Here is a 22,718-nt window from a genome sequence, read left to right on the forward strand (position 1 = left end):
CTGGCCAGCATGCAATGTCCTCTCTTCCTTCGAGATTCTGGGTATGCCTATTAACCAAGAAGAACGTATGGAAGCCTTCTGGGTGCTTCCTCTCAGTGTTAAGCTCTTCGCTGACGCTCTGTGCAGGACACCATGTACATGATCAACACAGGGCACCCGAATATAGATTTCCCCTAATTCAGGAGTTGTGCCTTTCCCAGCTGACGGAGGGTGAGTCACATGGAGTGCATAAGGTACTTAATACATGCCAATCTGACCGTGATTTGACCACACAGACCTCAAGGCTCACTATTTTTGCCTTAAACATCTGTGAGCAAGAAAAAGAAATAATAGCTTTATTCACTGGGAGACAGGCATTTTGCCAACAAAACTTAGTCTTTAAAAGGAATAAATATGAGATTAGTTGAAAAGCATGTTTATGCCCTATTGAGGTGGATGGATTTGTCAAAAATACATGGAAGAGTTTTTTTTTTGTGATTCTGATTTTAAAAGAAATAACTGGTGACATCTTTATTTGGAATCTCCATGCAAACTCTATTTTTTTCCTGCCTATTGATTTAGTATATAATATCTTTGAGTTACAATTATCTTTCATATTCAGTTATGGCTTAATTTAGTTTCTATCCCCTTTTACTTAAGCTCATATTCTAAGAAATCTATCCTTTAAAATGACTTCTGCAGATCGCTAAACTCATCCTTACTGTGCTAATTTTTAAATCAATGTCAGCAAATAATCTTATTTTCACATTCTTAAGAGGGATAAAAAATCGGGAGGTTATATAAGTGATAGAGATTTTGATGTTGGAGCAACTATTTTCCCAGTTCTTCCAAGCCTGATCAAGGAATCAGGTAGCAGCCTCAGAGCCAACACCTACCCAGCTCACCAGGAAGAGATCCTAAGACATCTTAAATCTACCCTTTCCACCAGTGAAGTTTGATACCCCAGAATCCTTGGAAGAGTTTTAAAACTGTATTTTATCTTCATGTTTACCAGAATAATTTACCATTTATAAGGATTCATTTTACTTCTAAGATTGGGGCTGGGGAGAATTATGCCGATAAATTGCTCCCAGCTACCTCTGGAGTTAATTTCACCATTAGTTAGAACAATAATTTAGATTTTTTTTTTTTTGCAATACACAGGGCAGTTTATGTCTCTTTACCTACCACTACAAAGCCTTCAGATAATTCTGACATTGCTGACAATCAAGATAGCCTACTAAGTGGGAAATTACATAGAAAAAAATTCCCAATTTCCTCCTCAAAATAATCAGCAAGATTTGGTTGGGGGAGCAGCAAGCCTTGTCAAGGGTTATAATCAAGAAAATATGGTATTTATTGAGGATTTAACAAAAATTTCAGATAGCAGCAAATATGCATGTGGTGCCTGGCCTAGAAACGGGGGCATTGACAAAATTTGATTTCTGGTGAGGGGAAATTTGCATTTATGTTATCTTTATCAAAGACAAACATACTTCATATCAATATTTGCAATTCTCATTCAAGTTTAAAAACTAAAAAATTGTTTTTACTCATCAATATAACAAATAAGATAGTCCCATGTTCTAAGCCTACTAGCAGAGACTTTTGTTTGTATTTTCTGGTACTACTTGTGAGTCCTATTTTTACCCAAGGCTACTGGTAACAATGCCACAGTTGGTTCTGCAACTCACGTTCCTCTTCCAGCATCCACAAGTCTGCCATATTGCTTAAGCTGGGTTTTAGGGTGTTCCTATAAACATTTTTTTCCTACCCATTTATTTGTGGTTAACCCACTTTAGCTTATCCTGCAGTGGTTGCTTGGGAGGTCTCTATCATTCAACCTCATATCCAGCCCAGTAGATGTGGGTTCAGCAAGCAAGACCTGATAAATAGGTTGCTTTCCAGAACCAAGGGGATATTAACTCTGGTGGCAAGGAAGACCTCAGCCTTTAATCGCGTTATAGGGCCTTGGTGGGGACTTGGGTTTGAGATGGCAAACAGCTAGAGGATTCTGCTACCTGGAGGATGGGAAGCCATCTGGTAAAATGACAGGATCTGACTTAGGTTTTAACATGGTCACATGGGATTAGGACAATATTGGGAATATCCAGACAAAAGATGATGGTGGCTTAGACCAATATGGGAGCAATGGAGGAAGAGAGGAGAGGTGGGATCCTGGTTATTTTGAAATAAACCTATACTCCTCTTTTAAGAACCTGCTAAAAAGATGCCACAGCCATTCTCAACAATTATTCCAGATGCTAAATATCAAGAAATGATTTCTTCTGCCTGTCCTCAAGTGTCTGTGGTTTTCAGTTTTTCCTGGGATCTCTATTGCCTTGATTACATGTAGTGCCCAAGAGAGAATATAGCTCTCCAGTCAAGGTCTTGCTAATCTTAAATGGAGGGTTACCTCACTGTTGTAACATTTTAATAAGTCCAAGTCTTAAAATTTTACACCTTTCAATATGTTGGCAGACACAACTCTAGGTCAAACAAAGCCCTGTTTTATCAGAGGGTGGAAATAAAATTGATCCAAATTTTCAAAGCACTTATATTACAAGAGGGCTTAATAATCCTGAATTAGAAAACTTAACTACCATTATTTAGTTATCTATTGCTGTCTAATAAATTACCCCAGAACTTAATGACTTAAAAATAACACATTTTATTATCTCAGTTTCTGTGGATCAGGAAACCAGACATGATTTAACTGAGTCCTCTGCTTCAGGATCTCTCTAGAGAATATAATAAGTTATTGACCAAGACTCAGGGCTGTGGTCTGATCTGAAGGCTCAGCTGGAAAAAGAGCCTCTTCCAAGCTCATGTGGCTGTTGGCAGGATTCACTTCCTCAAGGACAGTTAGAGTGGTTTCTTTGTTGAGTTTTGGCTAGAGGCTGCCCTTAGCACTTGCCACGTGAGCCTCTCCTTCATGGCAATCTGCTTCAAAGGCAGCAAGAGAGTCTGCCAACCAGCGAGAAGTCACAATTTCTTATAACCTAATTATGGAAGTGACATCTTATTTGCTGCATTTTGTTATTAGAACAAGTCAGTAGGTTCAGCCCCTGCTTAAGAGAAAGAGTTTACACAAGGCATGAATGTTAGTAGAGGGGATTGTTGAGTGCTGTTTTAGAAGCTGGCTCCCACATACCACTTATTTATTTATGATGTAGTAGGCCCTGTTCTAAATCTCCCTCATGAAGCTTCCATGGCAAGGAGAGAGCAAAAATGAAAAAAAAAAATTATTAAAATGTGCACTATGCCTGATGTTGTTACCTACCATTAAGAAAAAGCAGGGAATGCTATTATAATTTTCATTGCCTACTTGAAAGCAGGGAGATGTCATTTAAAATACAGAGCCACGGAGTTCCTCTATGGTTCAGCAGATTAAGGACCCAGTGCTGCCTCTGAGGATGTATGTTCAATCCCCGACCTCACTCAGTGGGTTAAAGATCTGGCATTGCCACAAGTTGTGCCATAGGTCATGGATGCAGCTCCAATCTCGTGTTGCAGTAGTTGTGGTGCAGGCCACAGCTACAGCTCCAATTCAACCCCTGAACCAGGAATTTCCATTTGGCACAGGTAGAGCCATAAAAACAATAAAATACAGAGCCAGAAAGGTCTGTTGACCAGCCCAATACATCAACTCCTGCCTGCTAATCTTGAGGATAATAGGCAGGTGGAACAACATAAATGACGCAGAAAAGTACCATAAATAGGCAGCAGAGCATAGCAGTTAGAAGCACAGATTTGGGGGCAAGTATGTCTGTGTTAATCCTCAGTTTTCTTCCTCTGTAAAATTAACCCTTAGCTCATAGGGTTCTTGTCACTTAATACTTGGTCAAGAACCTAAAAAAAGTTCTTGTGCATAGATATTACAAAGGTCCCATCAAGAAGAAAAAGCAAATTTAACAGTAATAAGGATACCAAAGAAGGAACTACCAATATTATCCCATTAACCATGGATTCTGAGCTTTAAAAGAGAGGGGAAAGTAAGACTGAGTATAAAATTAAACATACAATGAGTTAAGAAATATATATATACCAGAGGTTTTCAAAAAAATATTTGGAATAAATTATCAGTAATTCAATTATTCTGTACCAAAAGGATACTACCTTTCATAAGCTTATTTTACTGTACCTAGTTCAAAGAATTTCTATTTATTCAGAAAGTCTTGGGGTTATACTGTTCCTCAGATGTCTGTTATTTGTTATTTCTAGGGGTTTTTTTTTGTTTTTGTCAGAACAGGTGTTTCTTTTCACAGGCTTCACTTGCCCTACATAAAATTGAATAAAACCTCTTCAGAACATTTTGCTAGGTTAAGAGAAAGGGCAAGTGTTATGCTAAAATATAAACACACTTCATAATTTTGTTAAAACATGATTTAAAAACAAATATAAAAACAAATATAAATAGAGATAAATTAGGTGGACATTGATTTCCTATTAACCCATGACTCCCTTCCAGAGATAGCAGTATTGTTATTATTATTGTTCCTAAAGAGTCCAGTTGCTCCAGTACCTCGGGAAGAATCAGTGGGTGGTGGCGTATAGACTAAATCACAAGGGTTCTGGGAATAAGTGGATTATAAGGAAGGAGGGGGAGCAAATTGGGACTATTTCTTGAATTTTAACATCCAAGGAAAGGAGAAATAAGAAAGCAGTTTGAGGGTCATCAAGGGTCAAGGGCTTTTTGTTGTTTTTTAATGTGGAAAGACCCACGCTCATCTGTTGACAGAAGGAGCCTGAGGAGAGGGATAAAATGAAGATGCACCGAAGAGGCAATAAGTAATGATGAAAGCTCTTCGAAGAGTGAGAAGGGAATGGGAGGAGATGCAAGTAAAATGGCTGGATTCGTAGGTTTCCTTTTGTTTCAGCGTCCTGGTTTTAGAAGTTTCCCAGGTGACTCTAATGGATGGTGAGGATGGAGCCCCACCACCCTGCCTGATGACAAGCCAGCTGAGCTGTACCTCCTGCTGTCGGCCTCTTGATTTCTTGCCACCTCTAGGAAGTTTATCAGAACAGCTCAGAAGGAGTGATAGCTGCTCCTCTAAGTGTGATGCACTTGGGTTGCTGGGCTTTGGTGGAATTTGGCAAATTAAAAGGTTTGTTCATAATCGTCTTCTTCAGCCTGGGATATTCCTTTCCCCTTCAAGAGCTGACTCTTCAGACACACAGAGATAAAGGTGGTACAACAAATGGGGACGAGAGGAGAGTCAGGTAACCAAAATAGTACTTTTTTTTTTTTTCCAGAGCTGAAGAAAGTTCCAAACAATATCCCTCCAGATATTGTTAAACTTGACTTGTCACACAATAAAATCAGCCAACTTCGTCCCAAGGAATTTGAAGATGTTCATGAGCTAAAGAAATTAAACCTCAGCAGCAATGGCATTCAATTCATAGATCCTGGTAAGTTCCAGAGTTGCTCTTTAAGCAGGCGACTCCTGTTCTCTGTTTTTTGTCCTATAGCAACATTTATAGTACAAATACAATTTGGTTTTATAAAAACTAATAAAGTTTGAATTTAAATTAAACATGATGCTTAAATTAGAACTTGATTGGCACCTAGAGAAATAGTTGCCAAATTGTTGCTTTATGAAGTATGTAACAGTATATACTACTAAGCAACAGTTATTTAAATAAATAAATGTTAAAAGTGTTTTGTAGAATATATTTTAAAAATAAGAGTATATGGCTAGTGGTCAATAATATGCTGAACATGTCATGACTTTTAAAGGAGAATTCAGATTTGGCATTTTTCTTTTCTAGTCAGGAAGTCCCAACTTGTTTAAACAATTTGTTTAAAGTAAATTTAAAACAATCGTCTAAGCAGATTAAATTAAGATCAAATGTGCTCATAAATTAAGAAAAAAAAAATGTGCACAAACCAGAGCCAGATGGATTTTATCTAATCCTAGATCAATTCTTTTCTACCCTTCAAATCTCTTCTCTGTTTGCTAAGCAAAGGCTCTGACAAAAATGAATTCATGAAATAAACGTACTCACCGAATTTAAAAAGAACTAAGAATCACTGCAATGTTGACCATATTTGTAACATACGTAATATTTGTGCCTTCACAGTGCTACTTCAATTTGAAAAGTGCTGTCTTTAAAAATGTGAGTTAATACTATTAATAATGCAGTGTTAATGTCATAAACATTGAGTACAGTTGTCTCTTCTTACTGGTAACTGAATACCATTAAGAGAACATTAGGATTTCAACTTTGTAGAAGTGAAAAACTGAGAATGAATATTCTAGAGCTACAAAGGTGTAGTTTAGCATTAATAACATTTTTTAAATATTAAGAAATCCTAAATTTAAAATTTTTTCAGGGATTCCCATTGTGGCTCAGCAGGTTAATAACCCAACATAGTGTCTGTGAGGATGTGAGTTTGATCCCTGGCCTAACTCAGTGGGTTACGGATCTGCTGTTGCCACAAGCTACAGCATAGGTAGCAGATGTGGCTCGGATGTGGCATTGCTGCGGCTGTGGCCTAGTAGGCTGACACTATGTAAAGAAAACTAGAGAAAAATTAGAAAAGAAAATGCAGAGAGATAAATAATAGTCCAGAATATTTCGTTTTATTTTACTTCTAGTGATATAGTCTCAGCAGTTAAGAAATTCTCATGATGATAAGCCTCTTTTATCCTTAGGCTCTTCTGAAGGCTTTTTAACCTTATTTATCCAATGTGCTTTCCATGCTGAATTCTGTTATCTGCAGTTGTATTCTTTTGAAAAATTTTTTGGAAGTTTATTTTTGCTATAGTTGATTTACAATGTTGTGCCAATCTCTGGTGTACAGCAAAGTGACTCAGTCATGTATAGATAAAGATATACATTCTTTTTTTTATATTTTTCCCATCATGGTCTATCCCAGAAGATTGGGATTCTAAATGTAATTGTTTTCATCTACTAACCCCAAACTCCAAGTCCATCCCACTCCCTTTCCCCTCCTTCTTGGCAAACACAAGTCTGTTCTCTATGTCTGTGAGTTTGTTTCTGTTTTGTAGATAGGTTAATATCTACAAAATATGCAGTATTTTAGATTCTACATATAAATGATATCATATGGTATTTATCTTTCTCTGACTTACTTCACTTAGCATGATAAGTGAATGTTGCTGTGAATGGCATTATTTCATTCTTTCTTATGGCTAGGTAATATTCAATTGTATCTATGTACCACATCTTCTTTATCCAAGCCTCTGTTGATAGACATTTAGGTTGTTTCCATGTCTTAGCTATAGTAAATAGTGCTGCTGTGAACATAGTGTTGCATGTATCTTTTTGAATTATAGATTTGTCTGGATATATGCCCACGAGTGGAGTTTTTGGATCATATGGTAGTTCTATGGTAGTTCTATTTTTAGTTTTCTGAAGAACCTCCATACTGTTTTCCATAGTTGTTTTACCAATTTACATTCCCTCCAGTATAGGAAGGTTCCCTTTTCTCCACACCCTCTCCAGCATTTATTATTTATAATCGTATTAATGATGGCCATTCTGACTGGTGTGAGGTAGTACTTCATTACAGTTTTGATTTGCATTTCTCTAATAATTAGCAATATTGAGCATCTTTTCTTTTTTTGGGGGGGGGTCTTTTTAGGGCCACATCCACGGCATATGGAGGTTCCCAGGCTAGGGGTCCACTTGAAGCTGCAGCTTTTGGCCTATGCCACAGCAATGTGGGATCTGAGCCCCATCTGTGACCTACACCACAGCTCACAGCAATGCTGGATCCTTAACCCACTGAGCAAGGCCAAGGATAGAACCCCTGTCCTCATGGATACTGGTTAGGTTCATTAACCACTGAGCCACAACAGGAACACCAATGTTGAGCATCTTTTCATGGGCCTACCAACCATTAGTATTTCTCCTTTGGAGAAATGTCTGTTTAAGTCTTCTGCCCATTTTTCAATTGAGTTGTTTGGTTTTCTTGTTGTTGAGTTGTATGAGTTGTTAAATATATTTTGAAGATTAAGCCCTTATTGGTTGCATTGTTTGTAACAATTTTCCCCCATTCTGTAAGTTGTCTTTTTGTTTTTGTTTTTTTAATGGTTTCCTTTGCCATGCAAAAGCTTATAAGTTTTATTAGGTCCCATTTGTTTATTTTTGTTTTTATTTCTATTGCCTTAGGAGACTGACCTAAGAAAATATTGGTAAAAATTAAGTCAGAGGATGTTTTGCCTATAGTCTCTTCTAGGACTTTTATGGCATCATGTCTTACATTTAAGTCTTTAAGCCATTTTGAGTTGATTTTGTGCATGATGTGAGGGTGTGTTCTAGTATCATTGATTTACATACAGCTGTCTAGTTTTCCAAGCACCACTTGTTGAAGAGACTATCTTTGTCCCAATTTATATTCTTGCCTCCTTTGTTGAAGATTAATTGACCATAGGTGTCTGGGTTTATTTCTGAGATCTCGATTCTGTTTCATTGATCCATATGTCTGTTTTGGTACCAATACCACACTGTTTTTATTACTGTAGCTTTGTAGTATTGTCTGAAGCCTGGGAGAATTATGCTTCCTCCTTGGTTTTTCCCCCCTCCTCAGGATTGCTTTGGCAGTTCTGGGTCTTTTGTGTTTACACAAAAATTTTTGGATTATTTGCTCTAGTTCTGTGGAAAATATGGATAATTTAAATTTATAGGTTGCTTTGGGTAGTATGGCCATTTTAACAATATTAATTCTTCCAATCCAAGAGTGTGGGATATCTTTCCATTTCTTTGAATCTTTTTAAATTTCCTTTTTTAATATTTTATAGTTCTCAGTGAGTAAGTCTTTCACCTCCTTAGCTTTACTCCTAGGTTTTTTATTTATTCATTTATTTTTTTGTTGTGAAAAAAATTTTAATTGAAGTGTAGTTGATTTACAATATTGTGCTAGTTTCAGGTGTACAGCAAAGTGATTCAGTTACACACACACATATATATTTCAGATTCTTTTCCATTATAGGTTATTACAAGAATCAAATATAGTTCCCTGTGCCATTCAGTAAATCCTTGTTGTTTATCTATTATATATGTGTACTCCTAATTTATCCCTCTCTTCACTTTCCATTTTTGTTTTCTCTGTGAGTCTGTTTATGTTTTAAAAAACATAAATTCATTTGCCTTTTTTTAATATGCTGCATGGAAGTGATATCATATTTGTCTTTGACTTATGTCATTCATTGTGATCATTTCTGGGTCCATCCATGTTGCTCTAAATGGCAGTATTTCATTATTTTTTATGGGTAATATCCATTGTATGTATACACACATGCACAATGTGTATATATGTGTGTGTATATATATATATTCCAATTTATATATGATACATAGATATCTCCAATCTATATATATTGTTTATTTGTTTTAAATGAGTGTCTTCAGAGCTATCCTGACAAGGGTTGACTTCTTATTCCTCCCCAACCACCTGCTTCCTGCTCCCTCCTCACACCCGTCATTCCTTTGCACCAAAATAGAAAGAATCTTCAGGGAAGTATGGGTTTTGTCTGAGAATAAAGGATATGAAAATGGTTAATGGCACTGGTTTGAAAACATATTTTTCAAATTCAAAATAAGGGCACTGTATGCTCTAACAAGAATGTTTTAAAAGAGCAGTGGCAAAATGTTTGAAATAGAAACATATATTTGAAATCAGGATTGACCTATAAATTCTAGAGTATCTGGTCAGCTTACATCAACTGAAATAGGGATAATTTAGGCTGACATTTCTCTATACTAGAAGAAAAAAAGCTTTTTGGTATTATTTGTGTTATAAGTTTGATGTTTGTTTTAATTATCCACCCTGCAGCAGAATTAAATACGTATGGATTCTAAGCTGATAGCTCCCATAGCTTCCCAAGGTACTACCAGATGTTTTCAAAATGCTGATGAAATTTTATGATTTTGGACAATATAAGAATTATTCTCCCTAAACTGGGAAATGGCTTCTTCAAGGCATTTCCAGAGTTTACTTATATCCTGGTGAGCTATCAAATCACCACCAACCACATTTCTCATTTTTTATGCACTTATGTCTTACATTTGAAATATTTTCCTAATTCATGCCTTTTTTGTGGCATTGTTCTAGTAAGTACAAAAAATATACGTAAGCACAAAATAATTTCTTTTAGAAAGCTAACTTAAAACTGATTTTTCAAATAAAAAATTGTATTCTAGTCAATTTAATCAAGGGGAAATCTTTGAGTAAAAATATATTTCAGGATTTTCCATTTAGACATATATACTGTTAGGGAAATATAATTAAAACTGAAATATTCACCCAATACAGAAAGCCTCTCTGCAAAAGAAGTAGAGAAAAGAAGACTCTTTTATTATTGAATAAGCATTAAACCAGAATGTGATGTACATCACAGACAATCTGCTAAGAGATTGAAAAGACAGAAAGAAATATCATCCTTTTAAGCAGATAAAACACAATACATATGTGTTTTCAGGATAAATGATAACTAGTCCTTAAGGAAGAAGACTTGACAGCACATTTGTGAAACATAGTTCATTCTAACCTTACCCAGTAATTGAGTGGCCATCTCTCTTACCTAATTGGCTTTATCAAGAGGAAAACAAACTTCTGTCTTTATGACAGGAGGTAGTTTTGCAATTTGGAACAAGGCCCCTACCCTCCCACAGAAACTGGGAGACAGGGCTGTTATCCTCCTTGATGCTTTCAAAGAGAAATGGGTTCTTAAGAAAGTCTCTTAAGAAGAAGTTTTTAGAAAGGCATTCCTCATAAAACTGAAAAAGTCCTCTTTAAGTCTTCTAAAAGATAGGTGTACATTTCAAAGAGAAGAGATAGTACTTACAAATTTTCTAAAGTAAGAACTCTGAGAAAAAGGAGGAAAGAGATACCTTTTCCTTTTTTATCAACAGAGAGATTAAGTCCTCTCTCTCTCTCCCTCTCCCAGAAAGTTCCTGGGCCAGGGGTTGAATGAGAGCTACAGCTACTGGCCTATGCCATACCCACAGCAATGCACAATCTGAGCTGCATCTGTGACCTACACCACAACTCTCAAGGAAACAGTGGATCCTTAACCCACTGAGTTGGGCCAGGGATTGAAGCCACATCTTCATGGATACTCGTTGGGTTCGTTTCTGCTGAGCTACAACAGGAACTCCGAGATTGTCTCTTATTTTTAATTTATATTTGTCCTTATAATACACAGTACATTTAACTCAATTACTAATTGGCTTAATAAGTATTTTCTGTTTCTAGCTGCTTTTTTAGGACTCACACATCTACAAGAGTTAGATTTATCAAACAACAGTCTGCAGAACTTTGACTATGGAGTACTAGAAGACCTGTATTTTTTGAAACTCTTGTGGCTCAGAGATAATCCTTGGAGATGTGACTACAACATCCACTACCTCTACTACTGGTTAAAGCACCACTACAACGTGCAATATAATGGCCTGGAATGCAAGATGCCTGAAGAATACAAAGGGTGGTTTGTGGGGAAATATGTCCGGAGTTACTATGAAGAATGCCCCAAGGACAAATTACCAGCATACCCTGAAACATTTGACCAGGATTCGGAAGATGATGAATGGGAAAAAATACATAAGGATTACACAGCAAAGAAGCAAAGTGTAAGAATCACCATTGTGGGATAACTTAGTAATTGTTCTGGTTGCAACTAGTTTTGTCTTTGCTATACTGGTGTTGGAAAATCGCATGTTTACATGTTGGATTAACTGTTATCTATTTATGCAGGATTATCCAGCTAAAGGAAGATTCCCTTAATTATTGTAACAATATAGTAATCAAGGGAATACTCTCATCCTGCTTGCCTGCCTGTTTGCAAAACAGCCACTGGTAAATTGTGTTGGGTCCTAATAATGGCATTAGAATTTCATAAGGTCCTGTATAAATGTTTTTACTGCTTTTGAAAATAATAAAAAAAACTTCATTTTTACATGCCTTTTAAGAGCTGCCTGTATATACCTAAAGATGATCATAATGAAGAATATGAGTGCTTAGTAATAATAAAATGTTATTCTCTCCCCTCTGCCCCTCCCCCAACTTTTTTTTCAGTAAGTCAGCTTATGCATTGAATACATTTCCATTTCTGATTCCTGTGCACTCCAAAATGAGGTCCCAGTAAACCCAAATTCTGAACTACTTTTCACTGATCCTTGCAAAAAACTGTCAAGCTAGACCTGAAGGAGCATTGTCACAAGCAATAAGTCAAGAATCTGAGAATATTAGAGGCTGGTCAGAAGATGGGACTCTGAGAAGCAGGTGTAGATGGTGTGAATCATGAGCTCTGAACAGGTATAAACATAGTAAATGTGGAAACAACAACACTGGGTTTTTTTTAACAGAGTTCAGACTACAAAGCCACCTATCAGTGGGAAGGGTCTGAGCCCTTCTTGCTAAGCTACTGTGTCAAGGAGCATAAGACAGAATGAAATTAGGATTCAGGGTCAGGATTTGGGGTGAAGAAGAAATAATAAAGGAAGTGATATCAGAAGGAGGAGATCATACCCAAAGAAAAGCCCCTTGATTTGGGTTGCAGGTTAAAATTAGCTCACCTAGAGAAACAATCACCAGAAAGAGGGGGGAAGTACCTGAAGACTGATCTACTAGTTTGTACTTTTGATGATACTATACTATTTGAAAAATAAGATGAAAAGAAATACATATATATGATTAGAAATCCCGCTTTTTCTTTTTATGCAGATTTCCTTTTCCCACTGAGCTGGAGTATATTTCCATGTTTTAACAAATAGTATTGAGCATTTCTTAAGCACTTACTAGAGGCCAGACACTGTACTAAGAGCTTCACATAATCTAGTTCTAATTCTCAACAGTTCCCTCCAAAGTACATAATATTATCTGCCTTTTCTACATGAGGAATCCAAGGCTTAGAGAGTTGGTAACTTGGATGAAGCCACAGAACTGGCAGGTGGCAGAACCGGGATTCAGGTCCACCTAAGTCCTTTGTGCTGTGCAAGGCTACAGAGCACTCTGAAAGTTACCTTTAACCATAGCTGTCTCACATCAGAATTTCCAGAAACAGACACTAAAAGAAAATAGGTATTTTCTCCTGACATACCTATGAGGGCAAGAGATAGTCTTTGGGTCAAGTCAGTTAAATCTGTGTTAATATTTTTAGGAAACCAAGAGAGTGGGAGGCTGGAAGAATTGCTGCAGCTGGCAGTTCAGGAAATAACTCTGGATCATAAGATTCTAAGTGCTCTGCCCATTTTACCAGTGGTTTGGGTCAGGGTAGAGACTTAGAGATACTGATTCTCAATACAGATTCTCACATTATTCACTATGAGGTATTAAAAGCAGCTGTTGAATCTGAAGGATTACCAGAGAAATGTAATACATCACTTCTTGTTCATGAGCACTCCAGGTGGAATATTAGGGACACAAGAATTAAATATCCAAGATTGATGGTGGAGAAAGCCTAGGTGAGACCTCAGTAGGAGATGGGGGCACACAATGGGGGCATGAAGGTTCTGGAAAGAATAAAGTTATTAAATATAATTCAGACAAAGGCCTAAGTTACTCTCTGGTTTAATTTTTGGAGGCTAGTTGGGAATTTTATTGGTTGATTTTTATATTCAGGATCATCCCTACTGACCTATTTGGAAATAAAACTCTGGAACACATCACAATAGAAATTGACCTGGACCATCCAAAAGTAAGTCATTTAGAATTGCTAATATCTCCCAGGGCCAAAATCGAAATACATTTTTGAACCCTTAAAATTTGCTCTTTTTCTATATCAGAGTTTATACTTTTTCAGGGAATCATGGTTGATCAATGATGGAATGAACAATTATATACTTCCTCTTCTGCCAATTTCTTACTTAATCATTTAATAATTTGCCTTTGGACCTTCCTTCTGTTCAGTAGATAATGAAATTCAGAAAAAAATTTTAAATATATTTTATGGTAGTCAAACATATTACAATCCTGAGATCTACCTATTTTGCATATTTGAGCATATATGTTTAAATATCACTTGTGTTTTTACCCAATTATCCAAGTGTGTTTTTTTTTCAATTAGTTTTAAGATTCTCTGATTTTTTCTGAAGTAAATAAGGTTTACTACAAGCTTAAGTCTCCTGACTCCTAAACCTGAGTTAGGTCTGACCTAATTCCGGATTATTTGGGAAAGATATTTAACATTGAATGGTTCAGATTTTTCACTTACTAACCATCCCCCTCTGGAGTTTACGCCCTGGATCAATTAACGTCTGTTTCTGAGAAACCCGAACAAGTCTCCTGTTCTGGCAAACAGAAGCAATTCAGTAATGAGAACCTACTTGTCTAAATTCTGTGAGATGGGGCTTGTTTGCCAGGAGATGGAGTGTTGGTGAGTGGATGGGGACATGTAATATGTATCAGTCAACAGTGTAAGAAAACAGTATCAGTGAGACAATGAGTAAAAATAACATAATATTGTGGGAAAACACAAATTACTTTATAATTTCTATTCAAAAAAGTTTCAATATTATATCCTATGAATTCCAGAAACATAAAAATGCAGCTTTAGAAGTATTTACAAATCAAGCTTTTGCTGAACTGCTCACATCTTACCAATCATTGTGAGTGGGAAAAAAAAAAAAAAACTGCAGTCAAGTGGGCTTCTTACCTCTAATCATCTCTTTTGCTCAGGCCCAACAACACAACTGCTGAACTTAAAAAAAATCACTGTGTTTTTACTCTTGCCAAATGTATGCTAAAGCATTTCATCTTATACTCTGCACATTTAACTGTCAAAATATTTTAACAAGCATTTCCTAGCCTTGCCCTCATCTGCCTTTTAAACATTTTAAGAGACTAGTATTTTAAAGTAAAGTTTCTTTTAAAATTTTTGTGCATAAGGATTGTAAGTATAGCTCTTGGGCTACTCAGCCAAACAGCCCCCCCAAAATCAGCCATTATTTATCTTCAATATAACGAAAAGTGAGAAAGACTTCTCAACAGAAATGTATGTAACTTTAGATACATCAATAAATCAACTGACATAAGCTGGGCTGGGAAACGGAAAAGCTGAAACATCTCTGAGATTGTTGTTTTATCTTTGATACACTCAAGAAATGAACAGTGATTTTATTAAATAATCTATGGCAACCAGGCTTTCCTAGGGCCTGTAGCAAGAAACTCTGGGAAATGGTCCCACCTATCAGGTAGGGGCACCAGCCACAGGACCTCCCAGGCCACACAGCGAGCCAGAGCAGGAACCAGCCCCACCCGTTAGTGGACCAGCACCAAATGCAGGACCTCCCAAGCCTCACAACTAACCCAGCAGGCTGGCATCCATTGAACTAGACAGGGCCTGGCAACCAACCGGACAGGAACCAGCCATGTCTTCAAGACTGCCTACTACAGTTGGTCCAGCCTCAGAAGAAGGGCCCACACTGGTCTTAGGGGGCAGCCCTAGAGCATTTAAATCTAGTGATCATAGAAGAGTGTTCTACTGGGCCCCATGGGACATCTCCTACATGAGGCCACTTCTCTAAAATTAGCAAGTATAACAAATTTACCAAACACATAGAAATAAAAACAGAGAATTAGGCAAAATGAGATGAAGGAGTATGCACCAAATGAAGAAACAAAACTCCAGAAGAAGAATTAAGTGAAGAAATTAAATAAGATACCCAAAAAAATAATGATCTAAAGGTGCTCTGTGAATTAGAAGAATTATGAACACAGTAGAAAGTTTAACAGAGTTAGAAAAACAAAGAACCAAACAGAGCTGAGGAATACAATAACTGATATAAAAAATACTCTACAAGGAATCTACCATAGATAGATGATAGGAACTAATCAAAGAACTGAAAGACAGAATAGTGGTAATCACCCAATCTCAACAAAAAAAAAATTTCTGGAACTTCATCAACTGTACTAACATTCACATTATAGGGCGTCCCAGAAGGAGAAAAGAGAAAAGGGCAGAAAACTTATTTGAAGGCATCATAGGTGAAAACTTCCCTAACTGGGAAAGGAAACAGACATCCAGGTCCAGGAAGCAGAGAGTCCCATAAGATCACTCAGTGAGGTCCACACCAATATACATTATAATCTAAATGGCAAACATTAAAGGGAGATCTTAAGAGCAGCAAGGGAAAACAACAAATAATATATAAGGGAATTCCCATAAGACCATCAACTCACTTTTCAGCATAAATTCTGTATGCCAGAAGGGAGTGGCATGATATATTTAAAATGGCGAAAGGAAAATCAATCTACTCAGCAAGGCTATCATTCATATTTAAAGAAAAGATCAGGAGTTACACAAGCAAAAGCCAAAAGAAATTGGGTTTACAAGAAATGTTCAAGAAATTTGACTAAGTGGAAAAGAAAAGACCACAACTGGTCTTTATGTAATATGAAAATTACAAAAGGAAAAGTCTCATTGGTAAATACATATATAAAGTAAAGGTAGTACATCAACCATTTCTAAACTTGGAAGGCTAAAAGACAAAAGTAGTAATAATCATCTCTATTAACAATAAATAGTTAAGGAGTTCCTGCTGTGGTGCAATGCGATCAGCAGTATCTTGAGAGTGCTGGGATGCAGGTTCGATCTCTGGCTGGGCACAGTGGGTTAAGGATCCAGCATTGCTGTAGCTGTGGCTTAGGCTGCAACTCAAATATGATGTGATCCCTGTCCCAGGAACTCCATATGCCTCAGGACGGTTGGAAAAGAGCAATAAATAATTAAGAGACAAAACAAAGAAGTATAAACTATGATTTCAAAAACAAACTTGGGAGTAAAAATGCAGAGTTGTTTAAATGTGTTCAAATTTAAGAAATTAGCAACTTAGTCAAATATATATGAAAATTGCTATATATATATACCTCATGGTAACCACAAATCAAAAATCTATAATCAAAAATTATTTTTAAAAAATCCAAATATAACACCAAAGATAATCATCAAATCACAAGGAAAGAGAGCAAGAAGCATCCAACTACAGCAGCTCAGGTTGCTGCAGAGGTGCAGGTTTGATCCCTGGCCTGGAGCAGTGGTGTAAAGGATCCAACATTGTCTCAGTGCAGCATAGGTCAAAGCTGTGGCTCAGGTTCAATCTCTGGCCTGGGAATTTCCGTATGCTGTGGGTGTGGCCATAAAAATAAATAAATCATTTAGTAGCTCTATATATACTGACATGAAAAGATTTCCAGGACATAAAAGAAAACATTAAACAATATGATCCCTTTCATGTTAAAATTGTGTACTTTTAATCAATACATAAATGTATTTTAGAAAAACAGAAAAATTGATAGCATCGAGTACCATTGGGTAAATGAATGGATTTGAGAGAAAAGTAGATTTTTGCTTCTACTGTCTATACTTAGAATTTCTTAAGGAGAATATGTTCTTATGTTTTTAATCCATTGTAGTGGATAAATTAATGGTGTATAAATACATATATATTCCAGACAAATGCTAGACCAAAAAAAAAAAAAAAAGTCAATAATAATGAACAAAGGATCAACTCCCAGGACATACAATCCAGTAAGAGCTGACTATATTATAGGACTTTTAAATAGCTTTAATAGACATTCTTCTGGCCTAAGACTGTAATTGAAGTTTCCATTTTATTTAGAGTTTTCCTTATATTTGTTTCATTCATTACAGGAAAACAAGACAAACAGTTGTCACAAACATACTTACTGACAGATCTCAAAGTTTTCATTCGGAGAACACAGCCACAAAAATTCAAGCGTAACACATTTAGACGCCACCTTTGCAAAGTAGACACTACATATTTATCTGTGATAATATTTTTTACAGTAGAAAAATCAATCTAAAAGAATAAACAAAAACATTTGGAAGTGAGAAATATTTTTTGCATATAAAATTTATAAATATTTTTAAGGCATCAAAGGACTAAAATTTCTTTATCATCGTTTCTTCTGGTTTGGGATTTTGTGGTCATTCCCAGGTTTAATTACAAATAAGACTTTTTCTTTCATGGTCCTTCCCAGGTTTAATTACAAATGTCTAAATGTCCACTCCAGGTTGACAGCTGGGAGGGCAGGGATCTCGCATCCACACCCCAACAGAGTCAGTTTTCTCAGAGTGGCCAGAGGCGCCCCCATCATTCCAGATGAGCCCCAAAGCTGCCCACTACTTCAATGTCAATGACCTTCCTGGGTTCAGTATTAATGTGTGCTGGCTTCTTTCTTAATGACTACAAACTATGCTTTGAGTCATTGTTTTGAAGAGGAACTATTCCAATTAATTTGGAAGAGGTAGTTCTAGAGTAAAAGAAAGATAACCTGAGTGTACCTGGCTGAGTGTATATAAAATTGAAGAGCAAAGAGGTTTAGGTGAGCTCTGAATGGCCAGGGCTGGTTGATAAACAATAGCATAATAACAATTTCTTTCAGCTAAAAAAGTTAAGTTTATAAACATCCAGTTTCTCCTTGCTTCTGAACAGAAGTGTTCTTTCTGCTAAAATGTTTGTTATAGTTGTACCATGTTCGGGCATTCACAATTAAGGCCTCTGGCCTATGCCATAACATCAGCAATGCCAGATCCAAGCCACATCTGCGACCTACACCACAGCTCACAGCAACACCAGATCCTTAACCCACTAAGCAAGGCCAGAGATCAAACCCTCATCCTCATGGATACTATTCAGATTCATTTCCACTGAGCCACGATGGGGACTCTGCTGAACATTAACTTCTTTTCTTGGCTTTGTTCTTCACTGCCACGTTTCCTATTTTCTCCATCTTTACCCAGTGAGGTCTCTGGGCAGAAGTGTTGGCTTTTTCTGCCAGGCTTCTGCAAGATTTGTCCTGATTCCAATGTTATACATATTCTTTCTCTTCCAGACCATTTGGATTCATTTTTTCCTTCTTTACTGGTTTTCCAAAGGAAAAAGTAGCACCCCAATCTGTCACATAAGTAAGAGTTTATTACTTTAAATCAGTGGTCCTCACTGTGGTCCTGAGACCATCAGCATCACCAGGAACTGTTGAAAATAGCAGTTCTTAAACCCCATCTTTGACCTACTGTGTCAGAAACTCTGGGGGCAGCAACTAGCAGTCTGCTTTAACAATTCCTTCAAATGAGCCTTCAACTAAAAATATGTTGAAGAGAAGAATACCTAAGTTCATAGCTAAGATGGGTTAACTAAGACAGAGGCACATTTTCTTCTTACCATTGCTGCACAAGGTGAGAGCAGAACAGTATAGCCAAGAATGGGATGTAAAGCTGCTGAGCTGACTTATGGAGCCAGATTGCCTGATACCTGCCAACTCTTTTAGTTTCTTTGTCACAGTTTCTGCAGAATAGCCCCTCCATCTAGTCATAGGTCAGTCATGATATCATTAGTCCTCCAATCAATAGCAATCAAGGAGGGATGGTGAAGCCAGCTGTTGACTGGACTTAGGTGACAGGGAAAATGTTGCTACTGCAACATATGTTGATGGAACAAATGATCAAAATTGTTGAGATTAAGGAAATCATCCAAGATAAAGAATGATCATCAGGGATAACACATGCTTAACTTTCATTGTTGGCTAAGACCTACCATCCAGTGTCTTCTTTGGAATGACAATACAGGCATGTCCTGGTTTATGAGAATAGTACAAAAATATGACAATGACATAGAATGGATAGAGGTACTGGCCTAGGAAACCACATTAGAGAATGCCTGAGTGTTTGTGTGTCCATGTGCTTACAAACACACTAAGAATTACCAAAGAAACTTTGTTTACATGTTGCATAGTATAACCCTATTTCATGCTTTTTTTTTCCTTTACTCCATATCTTGTGCTGTTTTGTTATATTTTTAAACTCATAATATTTTTTAAAAATTTATTTTTTCAATAATTTTATTGGTGTGTATGTGCCTTACAGTGTTATGTTAGTTTTGGATATACAGTAAAGTGAATCAGCCATACATATACATATATAGCCATTCTTTTTCATATTCTTTCCCCATGTATACTGTCACAGAGTATTGTATAGATTTCTGCAAGCTATATAATAGGTCCTTACTACCAATTGATTGTGTATATAGTAGTGTGTATATGCCAATCCCAAACTACCAATCCATCCCTCCCCACAATGTTTCTCCTTTGGTAACCATAAATTTGGTTTTGAAAGCTTTGAGTCTGTTTCTGTTTTGTGAATAAGGTTTTTTTATATATTTCATTAGATCCTACATATTAGTGATCTCATATATTTGTCTTTGTCTCACTTCATTTAGTATGAAGTATATGAGTGTGTATATCTCATATATTTGTCTCACTTCACTTAGTATGGTCTGGAAGCATCCATGTTGCTGCAAATGGCATTATTTCTTTTTATGACTGAGTATTATTCCATTGTTTATATGTACCACATCACCTTTATCCAGTCCTCTGCTGATGGACATTTAGGTTGCTTCCATGTCTTGGCTATAAAAAGAGTGCTGCGCTGAACATTGGGGTGCGTGTATCTTTCCAAATTATAGTTTTTTCTAGTTATACGCCCAAGAATGGGATTGCCGGTAGTTCTATTTTTAGTTTCTTAGAACCCTCCATAGTGGTTGCACCAACCTATATTCTCACCAGCAGTGTAGAAGGGTTCCCTTTTCTCCTCACCCTCTCCAGCATATATTGTTTGTAGGCTTTTTGATGATGGCCATTCTGACTGGTGTGAAGTGATATCTCATTGTAGTTTTGATTTGTATTTCTCTAATAATAATGATGTTGAGCATCTTTTCATGTGTTTTTTGGCCATCCATATGTCTTCTCTGAAGAAATGTCTATTTAGATCTTCTGACCATTTTTTGATTGCATGGTTTGCATGGTTTTTTGTTTTTGTTTTTGTTTTTGTTTTTGTTTTGTAGGGGGATACAAAGCTGTAGGAGATGTTTATTTATTTTGGATAAAATCCCTTGTCAGTTGCTTCATTTCCAAAGATTTTCTTCCATTCTGTGAATTGTCTTTCTGCTTATTTGTCATGGTTTCCTTTGCTGTGCAAAAGCTTTTAAGTTTAATCAAGTCCCATTTGTTTATTTTTGTTTTTATTTTCATTGCTCTGGGAAGTGGATCCAAAAAAATATTGCTGCAGATTATGTCAAACAGTGTTTTGCCTATATTTTCCTCTAAGATTTTTATACTATCCAGCCTTACATTTAGGTCTTCAATCCATTTTGAGTTTATTTTCATGCAGGGTGTGGTAGAATGTTCTAATTTCATTCTTTTACATGTAGCTGTCCAGTTTTTCCAGGACCACTTATTGAAGAGGCTGTCTTTTCTCCATTGTATATACTTGCCTCCCTTGTCATAGTTTAGTTGACCATAGGTATTTGGATTTATCTCTGGGCTTTCTATCCTGTTCCATTGATCTATATGTCTGTTTTGTGTCATTACCATCTTTTTTAACAACTATAGTTTTGTAGTAAAGTCTGAAGTCAAGTAGCCTAATTCTTCAAGCTCCATTTTTCTTCCCCAAGATTGCTTTGGCTATTAGGGGTCTTTTGAGTTTCTATACAAATTTTAATTTTTTTTCTTCTAGTTCTCTGAAAAATGCTATTGGTAATTTGATAGGGGTTGCTCTGAATCTGTAGATTGCCTTGGGTAGTACAGTCATTTTGACAATGTTGATTCTTCCAGTCCAAGAACATGATATTTCTTTCTGTTTATGTCATCTTTGGTTTCCTTCATCATTATCTTAAGTTTTCAGAATACAGGTCTTTTGCCCCTTTAAGTAGGTTTATTCCTAGGTACTTATTCTCTTTGATGCAATGTTAATGGGAATGTTTCCTTAATTTCTGTTTCTGACCTTTAATTTTTAGTGTATAGGAATGCAAGGGATTTCCTGTGTATTGATTTTGTATCCTGCAACTTTACTGAATTCATTAATAAGCTCTAGTAGTTTTCTGGTGGTATCTTTAGGATTTTCTATGTATAGTATTATGTTGTCTGCAAACAATGACATTTTACTTCTTCTTTTACAATTTGGATTCCACTTACTTCTTTTTCCTTTCTAATTGCCATGGCTAAGACTTCCAAAACTGCTGAATGACAGTGGTGAGAGTGGACATCTTTTTCATGTTCCTGGTCTTAGCAGAAATGCTTTCCATTTTTCATCATTGAGAATGATGTTAGCTGTGGATTTGTCGTATGTGGCCTTTATTATATTAAGATAGGTTCCCTCTGTTCCCACTTTCTGGAGAATTTTTATCAAAAATGGGTGTTGAATTTTGTCAAAGGCTTTTTCTTAATCTATTGAATGATCATATAGTTTTAATCTTCAGTTTGTTAATGTAGTGTTCCACATTGATTGATTTGCATATATTGAAGAATCCTTGCATCCCTGGGATAATCCTGCTTTATCATGGTGTATGATCCTTTCAGTGCATTATTGTATATTGTTTGTTAATAGTTTGTTGAGGATTTTTGCATCTGTATTCATCACTAATATTGGTCTATAATTTCATTTTTTATGGTGTCTTTGTCTGATTTTTGTATCAGAATGATGGTGGCCTCGTAGAATGAGTTCGGGTGTGTTCCTTCCTCTGCAATACTCTGGAAGAGTTTCAGAAGGATAGGTGTTAACTATCCTGGACAGAATTTGCCTGTGGGAGTTCCTGTTGTGGCTCAGAGCATTAAGGACCTGATGTTGTCTCTGTGAGGATACAGGTTTGATCCCTGACCTTGATTAGTTGGTGAAGCATCCGACATTGCTGCAAGCTTCAGCATAGGTCACAGATGCAGCTTGGATCTGGTGTTGCCATGGCTGTGGCATAGG

The 22,718-nt window shown here is 36.5% G+C and overlaps 2 protein-coding genes across 3 annotated transcripts in view; one reads left to right on the forward strand and one right to left on the reverse strand.

Moving 5' to 3' along the window:
• LRRC17 (leucine rich repeat containing 17) overlaps positions 1-17,431 on the forward strand; it is a 37,234-nt gene extending 19,803 nt beyond the window's left edge. Inside the window, exons 3-5 of one of the 2 annotated variants that reach the window (XR_001299013.2) lie at positions 5,236-5,391; positions 11,207-12,265; positions 13,571-17,431. Coding sequence is in view for 1 of the 2 variants with exons in the window: in XM_013979815.2 (XP_013835269.1) it covers positions 5,236-5,391; positions 11,207-11,604 (554 nt within the window). In the remaining variant the exon portion in view is untranslated. Of the gene's footprint in view, positions 1-5,235; positions 5,392-11,206 lie in introns of both variants that reach the window. The other variant, XM_013979815.2, reaches the window with a different exon arrangement.
• Positions 1-22,718, reverse strand: part of FBXL13 (F-box and leucine rich repeat protein 13) — a 202,393-nt gene that overhangs the window by 105,469 nt on the left and 74,206 nt on the right. The window contains exon 9 of the mRNA XM_013979811.2: positions 17,637-17,769. Within this exon, the coding sequence (XP_013835265.2) occupies positions 17,637-17,769 (133 nt within the window). The remainder of the gene's footprint in view (positions 1-17,636; positions 17,770-22,718) is intronic.

This window comes from Sus scrofa, chromosome 9 (genome assembly GCF_000003025.6).
Source record: "Sus scrofa isolate TJ Tabasco breed Duroc chromosome 9, Sscrofa11.1, whole genome shotgun sequence".
Taxonomy (NCBI): Eukaryota; Metazoa; Chordata; class Mammalia; order Artiodactyla; family Suidae; genus Sus; species Sus scrofa.